Genomic DNA, 18,773 nt, shown 5'->3' with positions numbered 1-18,773 from the left:
ACAGAGAGCACGAGAGGGAAGAGGGCAGAGGGAGAAGCAGACCCCCTGCTGAGCAGGGAGCCTGACGCGGGACTCGATCCCAGGACTCCAGGATCATGACCTGAGCCAAAGGCAGTTGCTTAACCAACTGAGCCACCCAGGCGCCCTCAATGTGGTTTTGATTTGAATTTCCCTGATGGCTAATGATGATGAACGCTTTTTCATGTGTCTGTTAGCCATTTGTAAGTCTTCTTCAGAGAAGTGTCTGTTCATGTCTTCTGTCCATTTCTTGACTTGATTATTTGTTTTTTGGGTGTTGAGTTTGAGAAGTTCTTTATAGATCTTGGATACCAGCCCTTTATCTGTAGTGTCATTTGCAAATATCTTCTCCCATTCCGTGGGTTGCCTCTTTGTTTTGTTTCTTAAATTCCACATATGAGCCAGTAATTCCTCTACTGGGTATTTACCCAAAGAACATAAAAACACTAATTCAAAAAAATATATGTGCTCCTATGTTTATAGCAGCATTATTTACAATAGCCAAATTATGGAAGCAGCCCAAGTGTTCATCCATAGATGAATGGATAAAGAAGATGCGGTCTCTATATGCAATGGAATATTACTCAGCCATCAACAAGAATGAAATCTTGCCATTTGCAACAACATGGGTGATCTAGAGGGTATAATGCTAAGTGAAATAAGTCAGTCAAGAGAAAGATAGATACTGTATGATCTCACTCACATGTGGAATTTAAGAATTTCAGTGACTTTTAAGTATCCCATCGTATGGATCTGCCAGGGTTTACCTATCCATTGCCCTATTGTTGGACATGTAGACTGTTTCCATGTTTTCCATATTATGAATATCATGGCATGTTATGAGAGATCACTTATTCACACTCCTGGAGGGTGCCTTCTACCACAGTACAGCGCTGGCCTTTTTCTGGGGGTACAGTGAGGTACCTAATAGATATGTTTGGGATGAGGGCTTGGGCTGGTGGTTCACATCTCCTTCTCCCAGGAGCCCCTGTTACCAGAGGGCAGGCTCTTACTCTGAGCAGCTTGGAGGGGGAGACCTGTGACGGGGCAGGTGAATCTTTGCCTTGGGGTCAGTATTAGGAAGTGTACTAAAGCTGCATCTCTAAGATTTGCTCTCTGATTGCCTCAGCACACATTTTGATTCTTGTATATCTGTGCCCTATTATGATTCTCTCCTTTGTGTAATTTTCAGAATTGGGATTTTGGGGGTTGAAGTTGAGTATATTTTAGGTCTTTTGATACAATTTTCATGTCCTTCACCAGAAAGTCAGTACCAATGTTGACTCCTACCAGCAGAGATTAGATTTATGATTGTCTTTGAAAGCTTAATTTTTCTTTCAAATATATATATATTTAGGGTGTGGTTATAGATCTATATTTCTATTTAATGTGTAAAATATATATGTTTTATGTGGGGTGGGATTTTAGATCTATATTTATATTTAACATATAAAATACATTAAATTTTATATTATATACTAATTATGAGTTATATTTATATATTAAATGTGTATATATATATAAATTATATAAAAATATACATTTTAAACTTAATTTTACCCAGAATAAATATTAGAAATGGTAGGAGAGAGTATTAACATCATTTACCTCGTTCTAAACCATCTGGAGTCTCATATGAAAAATTTTGGTCATTTCATTAAGTGATTTGAAAAGTAGTACTTGGTATAAGAAACAAAAATAGGAGGTTTTTTTTATAGGAGTTTTTAAAATATATCACTTCATTTGTAGAAATAAAGGAATCTGTTATTTAATTAATTGAGAAGATCAGAATGAACTGCAAAAATATCACCGGGGCTCTCTCTTCTCCCCTCATCCTAGGTTTAAACAATGACTGGCAGTCATTGCCTTGAGAAGCTGGACCTTTTTTCTTGGGTCACAGATGTTAAGACTCCAGGGAAGTTTGAATCATTTATTCTACATAGTGGTTTCCATGTTTTTACCAGGAGTATGGTAGCATTGTAGATACCCACTTTTTTTGCATAGATTTGAAATAAAGTGAACAAAAATTCCACCGTCCTTTGGAGGTGTTTGAGAGGACCTGAACCCACCTTGTCCTTAGTACTTTGTGAAATTGGCCGTGATGTGCTCATGGCTGAAGGGTTTGTAGTCGGCAACTCCTGGAAACAAGCAGAGAAGAACATGAGGAGGCCATGGTGCACGTAACCACCCCTACCTCCCAAAGGGCCAGCCCATAGTTAGAGGAGTAAAATCATCCCTGAGTGAAATGGGCAGCTTGATTAGTATGGAGGAGCATGAGATTGAGATTTAGGGAGTCCTTGTTTCTAGGCTTAGAGCTGCCATGTGGAGCATCTCTTTGGACAAGCCCCTTAAATTGTGAGAGCCTCCTTTTCCTCATGCCTTAAATTGCACTAATATCTACCCTGAAGAGACATTTTCAGGATTAGGAATAAGGACTGCCAGATGCCTAATATAGTCCCTGGCACATAGTTATTGTGCAATAAAACGACTTAGTTAAGTCGAACTTACAGCATTCAAGGTAGGAACTCATGTTCACTTTTGAAGATTTTGCAAAAAATAGGGAAGGGCATTGGGTTGAGAATTCTTGTGTTTCAGGGCAGAGAAGTTAGATGATGGCAGTACTGATGATTAGCTTTCAAGTCACCGGCATTGGAAAGATAATTCCAGGCCCAGATGTTTTAGATGTCAGAGGCCTGTTTACCATTCTTTCCCCAGAGAAGAAGGGTAATTGGCAGACATGAGAATAAGCCTGATTTAGGTTCCCGGGCAATTCTTGAGATGCAGGTGGTAGAAGAACTAATAATACTAATATTTAGCATTTGTGAATGCAGAAGACATTGAACTTACTCATTTTAAACATGGTATTTGTAATTTTCACACTAACCCAAGAAATGGTTATTACTATTTCTATTTTATAGCTCTGGAAACTGGTTCTGAGAAGATTCATTCCTTGCTTAATGCAGCTAGTAAGTAAGAGAAGGGGCTTCTAACCAAGCCTTGTGTAACCTCAAGGTCTTCATTACATGCTTTGCTGCAATTCAACAAATTCTGACTGGCCAGATTTTGTTAAGTACCTGACAGACTCTAAGAAAACATCTCTCCCATTGAAATCTTGGATAATAAAGCATCTTATAAAGCCACAGCCTCAGTTCTGCTGTGACTTTACGTGGCTTCACATCTCCCTGCATTGTGCCGATTAATAAAATAAAATAAAATAAAAATAAAAAGGCCAGTACAGGCCTCCCTTAACTAGGGAACATCATCCTTCGACAAAACCACACACAGTGTTCTTTAACTTGGAGGATATTTCAGTATTTGCGAAAAATTTTAAAGAATGTTTTCCAAAGTGGCTGTACCAACTTGCATTCCCACCAACAGTGTAAGAGGGTTCCCCTTTCCACAACCTCTCCAACATTTGTTGTTTCTTGCCTTGTCAATTTTTGCCATTCTAACTGGTGTAAGGTGGTATCTCAATGTGGTTTTGATTTGAATTTCCCTGATGGCTAATGATGATGAACATTTTTTCATGTGTCTGTTAGCCATTTGTATGTCTTCTTCAGAGAAATGTCTTTTCATATCTTCTGCCCATTTTTTGACTTGGTTATTTGTCTTTTGGGTGTTGAGTTTGAGAAGTTCTTTGTAGATCTTGGATACCAGTCCTTTATCTGTAGTGTCATTTGCAAATACCTCTATCTAAGAGAACAGAGTAGATGGTTACCTCTATCTACCCATCACCTATCATTCAATCGAATCACTGTATATATATTCATAATATATATATGTGTATGTACATGTATGTGGCATCACTGTATACACAAGTTTCATATATATACATACAATCTCACAGTTATTTGATTAAATGAATGAATTAATTAAATAAGGAAATGAAAGAAAGTAGCCCACAGACTATGGAAGAAAGTCCCAAATGCCTTTCCTTTTCTTACCTTCCTTCAAAGGTGTTTTGCCACTAAGGAATTGCCAGTATGTCCGATTATGCACATTTTCAGCAATATTGTTGATGGAGGAGATGACAGGGCCCCATGATGTCATCGTGGTTTCAAATCTGTAAGAATAAAATCATACGTGATTAACCTCATTTAGGTCAGTCAATAAGGAGGTAAGGTGAAGGGACGGGACATTCTAAGTGCTTTAGAGATCAGATGAAACCAGGCTCAAAAGAAAAATTGCAAATGACTAATGGATATGAGGTTACTTCACTTGCAAGTAAATGAAATTAAAATGAATGGAGTTTTTTTTAAAAAAAAACTATCAATAAGCAAATTTAAAATAATGTAAATGCCCAACAATGCGTGAATACTTACATGAGTGATGGGATGAATATCCAAGACTGAATTTTTTTTTTTTTGCTGTGATGAAACTGTATTTTTCAATAATTTTAAGTGACATTAAAAATGCTCGTGCAATAATTGTTAAGTGAAAATGTGGGACACAAATTTTACACAAAATAACTATCCCATCCATGTGAGGGATCACAACTATCTATAAGATGCAAAGAAGAAAGGGCGCCTGGGTGGCTCAGATGGTTAAGCGTCTGCCTTCGGCTCAGGTCATGATCCCAGGGTCCTGGGATCGAGTCCCACATCGGGCTCCCTGCTCCTTGGGAGCCTGTTTCTCCCTCTGCTTCTCTCTCTCTGTCTCTGTCTCTTGTGAATAAATAAATAAAATCTTTAAAAAAAAAAAAAGATGCAAAGAAGAAAACCTACAAAATTATAAAGAAATGTCAACAGCGATTATATTGTGCACACACTATAGGTGCTTTGTTTTGTTCCTTTTTAAAAAAATTTATTTAAATTCAATTAATTAGCATATAGTGTATTACTAGTTTCAGAGGTGCTTTGTTTTGTTCTTTATGCATCACCCCCCAGTTGTCTAGTATACGTATTTATGACATTCACAGTCAGAAAAAGAAAAATCAGGCAAAATTAAAGCTAAGCTCAGAGAAGTAGTAAGGTATATTCAGAGGGTATTTGAAAACTAAGTATTCTTGAAATGCAACTTTTATCCTGACCTGTCTATGGAAGTCAGGGAAATTATGGAGCTGGGCTGTGAACAGCAGGTATAATGTATTGAACCCAATCCTGTGGAATAGATTCCGCATACCACTCAGTTGTCACTTCCTTGGGCTTGGTCGATCTTTCTCTCTGGCATTGCTCTGCAGAATTTGGGTCATGTCATCGTTCCTTTGAATGTCTCTCCTCTTTTCCTTTCCAGGACCTGGCATTTTTCCTCTGCTCCTCCTGTGAGCTTAGTCTTCTCCATATTTCTCTACTGCTTCCTCTTCTTGCAAACTATGAAGACATCCCAAGGTTTAATTTTATTTCTTGGGATTTACTTCTCTATTCTGCCCTTTGCCGACAGGACAGTGGAAGGAACATGAGCTTCACGGTCAAGTCTGGGTTCAGATCTCAACTCTATTAGTTACACGTCATGAGATCTTAGGAATGTTACTTAGCCTCTCTGGGCCTATATGGTGCTATCTGTAAAGTGGGCATATAGATAATGGTTTGTTTGTTTGTTTTTAAAGTGGGCTGTACGCCCAACATGGGCTTGAATCCTGAGATCAGGAGTCCCATTCTCTGCTGACTGAGCCAGCCAGGTGCCCTGGACTTGTGGCTTTGTTGGGAGATTGTCTGCTACCTCTGCACGGTTCCTCAACTTCGGTCATCACCTCTGTCAGGTGACCGTCCAGCCTCTTTTGCCTATCCTGACCTCTTTTTCTAGGTCTTCATCTAAACCTCCAAAACCTCCCTAATGTTTCTGTTTTGAATACCCACAATTAGACATGTCTAAAGGAATTAAGTCTTTTTCTCTGAAAGACATTCTTTCCTCCTGACACTCCTATCAAAAGTTTGGAAGCTTCTCTTTCTGCGCCCCACCCCCCTTCCAGTGCTCACAGAGCTGAGTGGCATCTTCCTTGGTGTGAGTCTGTTTATCTTAGATGGAGTCTTCATCACCTCCCAGATTCATTACCACAGGCAAGCCCCAGGTCTCCTCCTTGTCTCCCATTCTTGAACCAGTTAACGTTTTACAACATGACTTTTCTTACTTAAAAGCTTGCAATGCTTTCTCTAATAGGAAGCCCGATCTCATCTCAGTTTCTCAGACTTTTTCCAATATCACCCAGCCTGTTCTTCCATACATTACTTGATTCAGTCCCGTATCCCATATTCTGTTCTCTAGTCAAGCTGGTCTACCCACTGATCCTGAAGTCCTTGCTTATTCCTGTCTCGAATGCTTAATTCTAGCCATTCCCTCTTCCTAGAATACCATCTTCCCCTATCTTCCTTACAGTACTTATTCCTCAAATGGGATCCGAAGCCACAAACCTTCCTGGACTACTCTAACCCACAGCAGACTCTCCCCCTTTGAATTCCTGTTTGTAAAACTCCATCATATGTTGACTGTGTCACTGAATTTTTCCTGAGAGCCATGCTAGTTACAAGATTGCAGGCTTCTCAAGGGTGATGCAATGAAGATCTGTTAAATTATCAGAAGGAGAAAGAAAGTAAGAAAATGAAGGAAGGAGGGAGAGCATGGGAATTGGGGAGGGGTCTGGGGAGAATGGTGAACGCTGCTTGCAGCACTCACTTGAACATGGAATTTCGGCGCTGCGCTTCCTCTAGGACAACAAGTAGCACTGATCCACGTTTCACACTAACGTCGATGGTCACATTGAAGCCCAGATCCACCCCCCTCAGCTGGTTATTTATGGTGTATATGACGGTGATGTTGGAGGCTGTGGTGGGAACACGGCTGGGTTGAGTGGGGAGAGTTGGCTGCACTTCATCACCTGTGAAGAGCGAAGAGGCCACATTTGTTGAAGATTATGGGGTTTGTATTACAGGTGCAAAAATCTGTTATTGGCAACTCATCCTAAAAAAACATTTCAAGAAATGGCAATGATTTTGTGTCCTTTGTGGGTTGTTCTGAGGAACTGGTGTGATCTATGAAGCTCTCATTTCCATTCTAGAGAATTGTTCGTAGCTGAAGAGCTGACAGCCAGTTTTATAGTGAACATCAGTTTTGTTAAAAGAATTTATAACCAGAAGGGAGGATGGTTAGCCCTAAGTCATGTATTTTACATGATTGAGTTCTGTGGAGTTGTGGGCTTTTTTGGCAACAAAGGTAGTAAGCAAAGGTAGTAAGTTTCAGACCATTTAACAAAACACCTGGGCAACTATAGTGTAGAATCCTAGGAAAGACTCCGTGGCCACCTTGTCAAGGTTGGAAAATCACTGGGAAGCAGCCTAAGGAGTTGGGTGAATGCAGCTGTGTTTGGTGTAATTGGGATCAGGCTGCTCGATTGCAGTCTCTATAGACTCTGTACCGAGATGGGCAAGGAGCTTAGTAATCTCTGCTTATCTAGGCAAGTCCATGCAGCATAAGCCAAACAGTACTTTATACTAGTATTTGATTAGAAAGAAGAGGTATCTTTGCAAAGACTCGTTATCTCTGGAGTGATAAAATTTTTATGCAGGACTCCCACTTTCTTCCTGCATATTTCTACAACGTTTGAATTTTAAGTATCCCTGTATTATATTTTTAATTGGATAAAATAGAGATATTAAAAATAAAAAGGTAATGTGCCTGGTTTCCAGCCCATTCCTTTGATGTGCCAGGTGCACCAAGGCTTCATATTTAGATCTCCAAGTCTGATTTTAAACACAACTCTGTTCTTCTCATAAGTCTCTCAGACCAGATCAGTGGTCACACTTTTTTTGCTATGCACCACATGTGCTTCTATGTCTAGTTAATACGTATTTCATTCTTCCAAATGTTGTAGTTTTTGTCTACATATCTGTTTCCTGACCTTGTAAAGAGCAGATATCATAAGATACTGCATAATTTTTGGTGTATTTGTCAAGTGAATTAAGGAAGTTATATATCATCTGATTGCTAGGAGCATGGACCTCCCCTCTTCACCAGCATCTCACCGAACGCTATGCATATAGTAGGTGCTCACTTAATGTGTACCGAATGACGTAGACGTGGGGGCTGAATTATGAGGGCAGGCTGGCATGGCCGTGTGTTAGCACACAACACCTGGGGATGGATAGCAGATGTGGCTTTGCCTACATAACCAGCCTATATGCCACTTAAAATCGATCCACATATTATTAGTGGCATAAGTTGCTACTTCATGACATAAGGAAAGGCAGATGTTAAAGAGTTCTTACCAGGGCTGCAAGACACATGGGGCACATCCAGGTATGTCTTGCCTTTCAGGGAAGGGAGGATTTGGGCAATGGACATGGGATTGTGGAATTTCCCCTGCTCAATCTCCTTAAGTATTGTGTCCATGGTCTTCTGGCAGTTCCATTCCTTGTTAGGTTGCTTAGGTGTCACAGAGAGAGCCTGGGACAGGAGAGAGAGAGGGAGAGAGAGAGACTGAGAGATTGATTAGGCATAGCTGAGAGTTGGCCTCTATAAACTTCGTAAGAGATAGACTTGATCACTAATCTTGGGGATCAAACAGAATCCAACACTGAGCTGCCCAAGGTTCGGGACATTGTCGTTCTTGTTCACTGCTGCATCCCCACCTCTTAGCTCAAGGTCTGTCACATAGCAGTCACACAACAAATATATGTGCACCAATCAGATATGGGGAACACTATTAGGGCTGTTATATTTATAGCATGTGTATATAAAACAGTTCTTGGATGTAGAACGAAGGTGAGACCCACAAGCTCCAGGGGCAGCGTTAGTTAGTCTGGGTCATCTGGCCATCTAAACATGGTAGTGCTCTTTTGTTTTATGTTGTCCTGAACACCGTTTGGTGGACTCCTCCCATTCTTTGTGATCATGTCAGGACTATCAGCCAGAGGCTCCACAACCCTGGCCACAGGGGTGGACTCATGGCCTGTGCTGGGCTAATCATAGAGTGCCATCCTTTTGGTGACAGTGATTAGTGGGCACACACACTAGCCAGTGTCCTTCCCTGACATACAAACATTCAGAGAGAGAAGCATGTCTTTCTCTCCTGCTGGGGGTATTCAGCTGGCACCACGTAAGTAAGCATTGAGCTGGGACCATCTTCCTCAGTCACTTCGAAGAAGCCATGCAGTAGGAGACGGTGAGGAAAACCAGGGCTGAGTGATGAAAAAAGAATGGTGCCTGAAAGCACAATTTGAGTCCTTTATTCTGCTTAATCCTCAAACCATTTAATCTAGCCCTGGACCTTCTAGTTTATAATGTGAAATAGTAAATCCCCATTTTTTTTAAGCCAAAATTATTTGGGTTTTATATTATTTGCAAGAGGATTCTTGATTAATGCACCACGTAAGTCATTCTCCTTTGCTGAGATTTATATCACATGAGTAAAATAGAAATCATAATTTATGCCTACCTTTGTGGGTCCATTTGAGGTTCAGATGTGGGACAATAAGCAAAAGCATTTTGTAGTGTGTGATATATAAGCTATCATTACCACCTCCCTCCCTTTTAGTGGCGTGCTATGACCCTCAGAGTATGTCAGTGATTTGAGATTGCTGGTGACTGATTCACCTGAAGCTTGGAATAGGAAATGAGAGAAGAGAGAGTCGAGTCAGAAATGGCTTTGTGAGCCGAAGGCAGTTGATGAACCACCAGTTTTGACAGGCATGACCATCACTGTTAGCTTTGACAACCTCTGGCTCTTGCCAGAGGTCACTTTACAGGGTAGTTTGGCATAAGGGGCATTAGGTAGGTACTCCACAGCAGCCAGATCTTGTTCACTTGCCATATTCACCTCTCAGATCCCAAAAGCAAGATGTATCCCCTTGGGATAAAACATTACCAATGCCAACACTCTAGAGAGGAATAACACATTACCCTGTGAGAAGTCATTAATAACCTTGCACGAAGATGTTTATCAGATCCTTTTCCAAGTTAAATCCCCAAGTTAAGAGGAATTTTGAAGGTTTTGGAATATTGATAGAAGGAAGAGAAGAAATTCCTGAGTGCCTAGAGAAGCCATGTAGGTGGCCTAGGCCGCTTGAAGGGCACTGAAATCCTGGAAGACGATGAATAAAGGCTGAAAAGGAAGCTTAATATCACTCTTCTGCTGGGAGAGATCGTGAACAATTACCGAGCACCACATCATGCTTGTGATTAAAAAAAACAAAAAAACAAAAAAACCTTTACAACCTTGTTTTTATGGGGAAAGTGAAATTCAGAGAAATTCAATATTTGCCCACAGTGGTGGCAGATCTGGAATTCAAACTCAAGTTGTGACATCTTGAGAGCCCTTTGCTTTTCCACACCAGAACATTTTAAATTAGAAAAAAAGTTGTGTATTAGATATCTGGTGATTTCAGACTTCAGGCTATTTGGGTAAACTCTAGATATGTGCCATAACTTGAGTAGGGAGAGGTTATGTATCCTAACTGATTAGAAATCCATATGACCTGTGATATCAGGATAAGGATGAGGTCTTGCCTTTTCATAAATAAAGCTTTAATTCTTAGGTACAGCTTATCAGAGTGTACCCTGTGGGTGATAAAATCCCAAAGAGAATTCACAAACCAAACTAGCAAAAGCAAACATTTCTCTGGCTGGCATTAAGGAGAAGCAAGTTTATTTTGAGTCATAGATAAAACCCACCTTATATCCCTTCCAGACTGCCCCTGATATTCCACAAGGCTTTCTAGACCTGAGCCCCAGGATTGTTCTTAGATGATTCAGCCTGATTCAAAGACTGGTAACAGTCTTTTTTTTCCATGGCAAAACTTCATTCACTTTGACATGACATGGAAGCTGACATTGTTCTCATTAGTTGCTCCAGTACATGGCACAGTGGAGTGGGGATTTTGTATTTACTTTTATGTTTAACATAAACTAATTTCTAGTCTGTTTATGTCCTTTGCTAATTTCTAATGTGTGGAATGTCAGGGCCAGTCTCTGCTTCTCTCCCCAAAAGGATTTCTCTCTACCACTAGTCCAGAGGTGTGTTAGGTTTAGGGGGCTGGCCATGGTTCTCTCTTTCCTGGGCTTTCGGAGTTGAGAGGGTCATAATGTAGTTTTTCTATGACTACATTACATTAGGCATTTCGAGACTTTGGAGCACAAACTTCTCAGTTTGGACTAGAGGATTTGGCCACAGATGACCCTTTAATTTCCGATTCTAGTTGGTTATCTCTCCCCACTATCATTAGTATGTCTTCCAAGGGAGGATGCTGCCCTAATCAGCCCTAATCAGTGGGGTGGGGTTGCACTTGGAGATATATCAAGCAGCATCTTATGGAATCTGAGCCTGGGTATCTGTACGAGGGAAACATAGGATTGAGTATGGACAGGGTACCAGACACACCTGGTTTTGCCATTTAGAGCACTGTGTAAGGTTGAAATGAGATCAAGAGTATAAAAGAGCTTGACAAGTCAGCTTTAAGTTGTTTTCATTAATCAGTTTGAATGCAAGCTGGCATTTTCTGGATCAAGATAAAGGGCTGAAAAGAGAACACGTGACTGGCAAGATGGAATCAGAAAATTCCATTTTTTTGAGGACCTATTTTAGTATCCTTATTTTTTATACGTCAAATTTTCACCAATCTATAATTATTATGAACAAACTGATCATTGTCAGTAATAACCTGATATGCTTCTGGGATTTATTTATTTTTTCCAAGAAAGAGAAAATAATTCATGTAGTTTTATTTTCACACTTCACCTATGAGGTAGGGAGGAATTCACACCTGCGTTTTACCAGTAGAGAAGCTGAGACAAACACTACAGGGAATCTACCTCAAGTCATACTGGCTGATCTTTCTCAAAGATCTTAGGAGAAGTCTGGTCTCTTGATCCTACAATCCAGTCTTATCATATTGGCATGGACCCCACAAAGAGCATGGGTGGTGTGTTCACCTGCATGGCAAGGCCAGTACTGTAGATGTCCCCAATGATGCCATTGTCTTTGATCCTCATGCTGATATTCTTCACGGCTTCCTCTAGTACCCGACTAAACAGAATTCTGTAACCTTCCTCTGAACCTTCTGGGATCCTGTTGTACATACAGGTCAGGGCTAAAGTCGCCATCGCTCCTGTGTCTGTGAAGCACGGTTGGCGGGGAGTGGGTAAGACAACCATCACCACAACAATATGAATGACTAACATTTACTGTGTGCTTATTGTATTCCAGCTACATTATCTCCTTTATTCTTCAGGACTGTGAAATAGGACCTATAATTAATTCCATTGAAGGGATAAAGAAATGGAGGCTCATAGAGGCCAAGTAATGGCCCAAGGCCTCACAGCTGGTAACTAGCAGTGCCAGGACCCAGATCTATATGACTCCACAGCTCATGCTTTTAATTAATGTAGACTGGCCCTTTAGTCAATCTCATTGTTCTTGTCCCAGTGTTTATCTTTTAAAAATGTCACTGGTTCTTGAAGGCCCGGCCATCACCACCTCTCAGTGAAACCTTCTTTGGTCTGGCCAGTGCCACAGGTGCAGTTTCTTTTCGGAACCTTTTTTTAATATAGGCTCCATGCCCAGCATGGAGCCCAACGTGGGGCTTAAACTCACGACCCTGAGATCAAGACCCAAGCTGAGATTAAGAGTCGGATGCTTAACTGAGTGAGCTACCCAGGCGCTCCTCTTTTCTGAACTTTTTTAGCCTGTGTTGTTTGGACCTGTTTTGCAATCTCAGCACTCTCTGCTCTGTTTTATTGTTACCGTGCTCTGTGAGCTCCTGGATGGTGGGAACTTTGCACCCCCCAAAGCACCCAGCACAGGGTCATTTTCATTATTTGCATGGGAAAGTGTATGTGGACTGAATGAGCAAGCTCTGACAGGACAAGACAGAACAAATGAAAGGCTTGCCAGATAACTTCTTTCTCTGATCTTCTCCTCCCTACTGTAATCTCCACCTGAATTTGTGTAACCTCATTAAGGATGACAGTGTTGTTGAAACCATTGTTGGCCAAGAAGTCAAATCTCCTGAACTGACAGGCACCTTGGTAATGCATGAGGTCCCAGATGGAAAATAGAGGCCAGTCTGCTCTTGAGCCATAGGGAGGGTACTAGAGTACTTGATTATTGGTCTGAAAGAGCCTGAAATGAGCGAGTTTGCCTGAAATGAGAGAGGTTGCAGAGGCAGAGTGGATAACAGGGTGAAAACCTGAGATATGCTATTGCTTGGAGAGTGGCAAAGGAGAAAAGGTGACCATGAATGAAGGGCACATGATAATGTCCTCAGAGAGGGTGTTATTCAGAGCTGGTATCATGATCTGCAGAAGGGTGGACAGAAAAGGACATGGTGCTGTAGGGGAAAAAGCTTCCCTTCACAAGCAGCCATAAGGTTACAGAATGAAGAAATACCATGGTTCCAGTGTATCCTTGAAGGGGAGGAGCATGGTGGGTTTAGGGTTCAGAGAGTATCTGTTTACTAGAAAGAGAATATCAGGATGTTATAAGGAGAAACATTGGGAAGGAAGGAGAGGGGAATCATCAGTAGTAATAAAAGAGTGGGTTCAGGGGTGCCTGGGTGGCTTAGTTAAGCATCCAACTCTTGGTTTTGGCTCAGGTCATGATCTCAGGGTCGTGAGATGGAGCCCGGTGTCTGGCTCCTTGTTCAGTGTGGAGTCAGCTCGAGATTCTCCCTCTCCCTCTCCTTCTGCGCCTCTCCCTGCTCTCTTTCTCTAAAATAAATAAGTGAATCTTTAAAAAGAAGAGGTTTCAGGGTAAGACTGAGTCTAGACATTGATTTAATCATTTAAGAATTTGCCTGGGAATAACCGCTGACTTGGGTGACTTGTTTATTGTTCCCAGGAGAGATTCTGTCATTGTCAGATATTTCAGGTATTGTCCTGGATTCTTTGTTTTACTGTCTCCCCTTCATTTATTCCTTAATTCACATGTCCAACAAATATTTCTTAAGTGCCTTCCATCTGCAGACATTTTCATGATCCTCAACTCCTCCTCCATGGAAAGCTCCCCCTCCCACTTTCCCCTCCTGCCTACCTCCCCCATTGAATGCCCTTGATGTTCCCAGCTCAGGGCAGTGTTTGGAAGTGGCAACCAACTCACCCGTATTGAAGGGGGAAGAACTGAACCTCAGGTACTTGGCAAAGCGGGCTGCTATGGGTAGGGCTGTCTCTGGGTTCTCCTGGCACAGTGCCAGGACCGCCAGACTGGGCCCATAGAAGGTTGAAGCTGGAGCCCTGGGGCCTGGGAAGGGGACAGAGGGTCTCTGTAAGATTAACATTCACCATAATGAGGACGTTCGTGAAAAAGGTAAAAGTCAAATCTTTTAAGTAGAAATTTCTAGAAAACCTGTCCAAAAAGACTCCATATTGGCAAAAGCTAACTTGAACATTTCTCAGAATAAGAATATTACCTAGCAGGACAAGAGAATAAAAGGGATAGCTGTCTTCGGGTGATGGTGTAAGTCTGTGTCCCCAGGTAGTGGTCTTCTCTGGTTCATTTGGAATCAAAGTGAATATCTCATTGTGGGATTATCTGAGGGATCCTGAGTAATTTGTGTCTCTTCCCTTACTTTCCACTCACCCATCTTTTTCTTTCTAGGTTTAATATTCTCAGGAAGGACCATTTGCCTCACTCTCCCCTCCCTTCTGATGAGGTCTTACTTGAAGGTGGCCAGGTTTCCATTTGTCTCTGTAGAATTGATACTTTATTCCCAGGGTCTCGGCAGGAGGAGTTGAGGGCCATGATGGTAAGGGCGAGCTGACCAATGGTCAGGTCTGTGGAGGAGAGAACAAAACAGTCACAAAGGTATTCTCAGGGGGAGAGTGTGCCAGGGGCCAGGGCTGAGCTCTCTGCTTCTTGTCCAGATCATTTTGATTTTTTAATAAGGTGATTAGATAATTTTTTTAAAAGATTTTATTTTTAAGTAATCTCTACACCCAACGTGGGACTCAAACTCACAACCCCCACCCCCACCCCCACCCCTCGAGCTAGCCAGGTGCCTCTAGATAGTTTTTTGATCTGGTTTTTCTTAAGGAAAGAAGTATGGAAAAATGCTCAAGGAATGTTTAATCTGGTGACCACTGTGTGACTTGACAACTTCATCAGGAATCCCTGTTATCTAAAGCAGCAAGAGCACCCATACAAATTCATACCTGAAAATAATTTTAACTTTATTATCTAACTTGATCCTCAAGGCAACTCCTGTGAGGTAGGCAGAACAGAGATTTGGTTATTATTATCATTGTTATAATTACTGTTAGTGTCCTTGTTATTAGAATCATCTGCATTTTGCAGACAAAGAAGTGAGGTTGGTCCAGATCTGCGGCCTGTTCAAGGTCACAGAGTTGGTAAGTGGTGGGGCCAGAGCTGCAAGCCCGCTCTTTTTACATCTGGCCTAGAGCTAATTCTGCTCTCCTGCCCAACTCTACAAATGCTCTCACTTCACACATCTTTCTTTCCAGGTACACAGGGAAAGATGCTTTGGTGATTCAGGTACAATCGCAAGTGGCATTGGAGTGGGGGGGCGGTGTAGAGTTGGGACCTGGGGCTGGAGAATCAGGGAGCATGTGGAGCGGCTCTGACTTCTCACCGGCTGTGTCACTGGCCATGAGCTTGTCAGCCAGGAGCTTCTGGGCCTCCACGTTGTAGGCTCCAGCCAGGTTCATGGCAATCAGGATGCTGGGATTTGGGTGGGCTGAGCTGGTCACAGAGTTCTCCATGAGCACTTGTATGCCATTAACCAAGGGCTGCTGTGCTGGGGGAACAGCTGAGAAGAGAAGAGAAGAGAAACGCCATTTCCTAAACCCCTAATCCTCTCTCTCTCATCTCAGAAACATGTTTCCCGATCTCTCTGTTAGAAGATGGGATTAGTTAGCATTAGTATTCTCAGGGACACCCTCTGTGGGGGTGATTATTTTTTTGGGGGAGCAGGTGATTATTAAAGAGAGATGGAGAAAACACTGAGATTTTCTTTTGAGGCCAATTAGACCCAACATCTTCTCAAATAACCCTTATATTTATCAAAGTGATTTCTCATTTAGGAAGTTCAAGCAATATGGCTCATGGCCATTTCATATTATTTCTAGCACATTCCTAGAAATCACTGATTTCCTTGTAGTTTTTTCTCACTCTTTTTTTTAAAGTTAATTTTTTGGGGGGGTGCCTGGGTGGTATAGTTGGTTAAGTGTCCGACTTTTGGTTTCAGCTCAGGTCCTGATCTTAGGGTCCTGGGATTGAGTCCTGTGTCAGCTCTGTGCTCAGCATGGAGTCTGCTTGGGATTCTCTCTCTCCCTCTCCCTCTGCCCCTTCCCACCCCTTTCTCTGTTTCAAATAAATAAATCCTAAAAAAATATAAAGTTATTTCTTTTTTGTTTTTTAGGATTTTATTTATTTATTTGAGAGAGAGAGAGTGTGTGTGAACCTGTGGGCCAGCAGGGAGAGGAGCAGAGGGAAAAGGATAAGCCGACTCCTTACTGAGAGCAGCACCCAATGCAGGGCTCAATCCCACGACCCTGAGATCATGACCTGAGCTGAAATCAAGAGTTGGATGCTCAACTGACTGAGCCACCCAGGTGCCTCCCTTTTTAAAAAGATTTTATTTTTAAGTAATCTCTACACCCTACGTGGGGCTCTAACTCACAACCCTGAGATCAAGAGTTGCATGTTCCTCCAACTGAGCCAGCCAGGCACCCTCTTTTCTTCTTAGTCTTACATGAAAAATATGGAAGACTTGGGATATGACCTGTCCTCAGCAAGTATCAACATCCCCCTAGCAGTGGCACTTGGTCGGAACTGCTCTGAGCGTCTCTCTTTGTGCCACCAGCCATCATTCCTGTGCCAGTATTTTGATCTCTCTTAAGGTAAAATGCGTAGACTTGCCTCTCCAAGAACTTATGCTTTTGACCAGGAAAGATGAAGCACGCACTCACCCTGACTCATCTACTTTGAACTTCTGCAGTGATTGCTGTTTTCAATCACTTTCTCCTCAGCAGACCTCCGTGTGTGAGGTTTCCCCCTTTCCCTGGGGGAGCTGCTTCCCTGACCTCTCTGGAAGAACTACCATACTCACAGCATGAGCTTTGGGTCCAGGTGCTGGTCCCAGCCACAGCCCAGAGAAGGTTCAGGAGGTGGAGGGTGAACCAGGCCATCCCACTCTCTCTTGTCCTGTCTACAGATCCCATGCACAGATCCCCGTTTTGAAAATGGAGTGTTTCTAAAACCCTTCTCTTATATATGCTTCTTTTTGTAAAACAGTCTGCCCTCCTCCCACTCCTGGCCACTCCTAACCACTTATGTTCACCTCTCTTTCTCTGATAGAACTAATTTCCATATGCTTATCTAAGTTCCCTCCTATCAGTCCTCCAAGGTGTGTGGAGGTGATTTCTAGGTGGCACAGTGATAGGTGACACTTGGGGCTGAGTATGCAGTGATGGCAATGATGACAGAGTGTCCTTCACCACAATCCTGGGTCATTACATCAGGAGCATGGCTGGTGTGTGAGGGAGCATAAATGGGCCTTCCTCCTGGGCTTTTGTACACCGGCCCAGACAACCTCCTGGCTGTTTATCAGCAACCACTTCATTGAAGGTTAGGCAGTTCCTAAGGCACCGTCTTACTTATGGTTCGAGGCACTTGCTTCAAAGTATGTCCTTTTATGCTCTCAGGTGAGGATCTGCCAGGTGAAGTTGGCCTTTATGCAATTAATAAGTTGCTGTGACCTGGGTCCCAGCCTAGGCTCTTTAAGGTTGCTTGGCTTCAGGCAAGCAATGGACCTGAGTTTCCCAGAAATTGTATGTTTGTTTGTTTGTTTGTTTTTAAAACAGGCTTCATGCCCAGCGTGGATCTCAATGCAGGGCTCCAACTCATGACCCTGAGATCAAGACCTGAGCTAAGATTGAGGGTGGATGCTTAACGGAACTGAACCACCCAGGCACCCTGCTCAGATTGTTTCATTTGATTTCTCTTTCCTTATCTGGGAACAAAGCAGTTTCAAACACCCAGGGCTTTCAGATATTATCGTTTTTTAAATTTTATTTAAAAAATTTTTAATTATGTTGTTATTCACCATACAGTACGTCATCAGTTTTTGATGTAGCATTCCATGGTTCATTGTTTGTGTATAACACCCAGTGCTCCATGCAGAACGTGCCCTCTTTAATACCCATCACCAGGCTAACTCATCCCCCCACAACCCTCCCCTCTGAAACCCTCAGTTTGTTTCCTGGAGTCCATTGTCTCTCATGGTTTGTCTTCCCCTCTGATTCCACACCCCCCTTCATTTTTCCCTTCCTTCTCCTAATGTCCTCCATGCTATTCCTTATGTTCCACAAATAAGTGAAACCATATGATAATTGACTTTCTCTGCTTGACTTATTTCACTTAGCATAATCTCCTCCAGTTCCATCCATGTTGATCCTTTCTGATGGCTGTGAGTAATACAAGGCAAGAAACAACAAATTTTGGAGAGGTTGTGGAGAAAGGGGAACCCTCTTACACTGTTGGTGGGAATGCAAGTTGGTACAGCCACTTTGGAAAACAGTGTTCTTCAAAAATTTAAAAATAGAGCTACCCTGTGACCCAGCAACTGCACTACTGGGCATTTACCCCAAAGATACAGATGTAGTGAAGAAAAGGACTGCATGTTCGTAGCAGCAATGTCTGCAATAGCCAAACTGTGGAAGGAGCCGAGATGCCCTTCAACAGATGAATGGATAAAGAAGATGTCCACATATACAATGGAGTATTATTCAGTCGACATCTTGATTGTGGCCTCATTGAGAGACCCTGACCACAGAAACTATGAGATAGTACATCTTGTTGTTTTAAGCCATTA

The 18,773-nt window shown here is 42.2% G+C and overlaps 1 protein-coding gene across 1 annotated transcript; it reads right to left on the bottom strand.

Annotated features, from left to right (window-relative positions):
• Window positions 1-2,094: 2,094 nt before the first annotated feature.
• On the bottom strand, window positions 2,095-17,088 carry CBLIF (cobalamin binding intrinsic factor). Its single transcript, XM_045892579.1, has 9 exons — window positions 17,010-17,088; window positions 15,531-15,707; window positions 14,602-14,715; window positions 14,042-14,182; window positions 11,878-12,059; window positions 8,217-8,394; window positions 6,628-6,829; window positions 3,963-4,081; window positions 2,095-2,156 (listed from the first exon to the last, which is right to left on the bottom strand). The coding sequence occupies exons 1-9, from the start codon at window positions 17,086-17,088 to the stop codon at window positions 2,095-2,097; spliced, it is 1,254 nt and encodes a 417-aa protein (XP_045748535.1).
• Window positions 17,089-18,773: the final 1,685 nt, after the last annotated feature.

Source organism: Mirounga angustirostris, unplaced genomic scaffold (assembly GCF_029215605.1).
Source record: "Mirounga angustirostris isolate CCGP_5_RB_7025 unplaced genomic scaffold, mMirAng1.0.hap1 SCAF_13, whole genome shotgun sequence".
NCBI classification, from domain to species: Eukaryota; Metazoa; Chordata; class Mammalia; order Carnivora; family Phocidae; genus Mirounga; species Mirounga angustirostris.
The sequence above is the reverse complement of the archived record's forward strand: the minus strand, read 5'-3'. Positions and strand labels throughout refer to the sequence as shown.

What these genes read in the sequence shown, in the direction of transcription:
- CBLIF (XM_045892579.1), bottom strand. Translation starts at nt 17,088, where the DNA reads ATGGCCTGGTTCACCCTCCACCTCCTGAACCTTCTCTGGGCTGTGGCT. An exon ending in CGCCGAAATTCCATGTTCAA is followed by an intron (nt 4,082 to 6,627) that starts GTGAGTGCTGCA and finishes TTATTCTTACAG; the next exon opens with ATTTGAAACCACGATGACAT. An exon ending in CAAAACACCTTTGAAGGAAG is followed by an intron (nt 2,157 to 3,962) that starts GTAAGAAAAGGA and finishes GCTTGTTTCCAG; the next exon opens with GAGTTGCCGACTACAAACCC.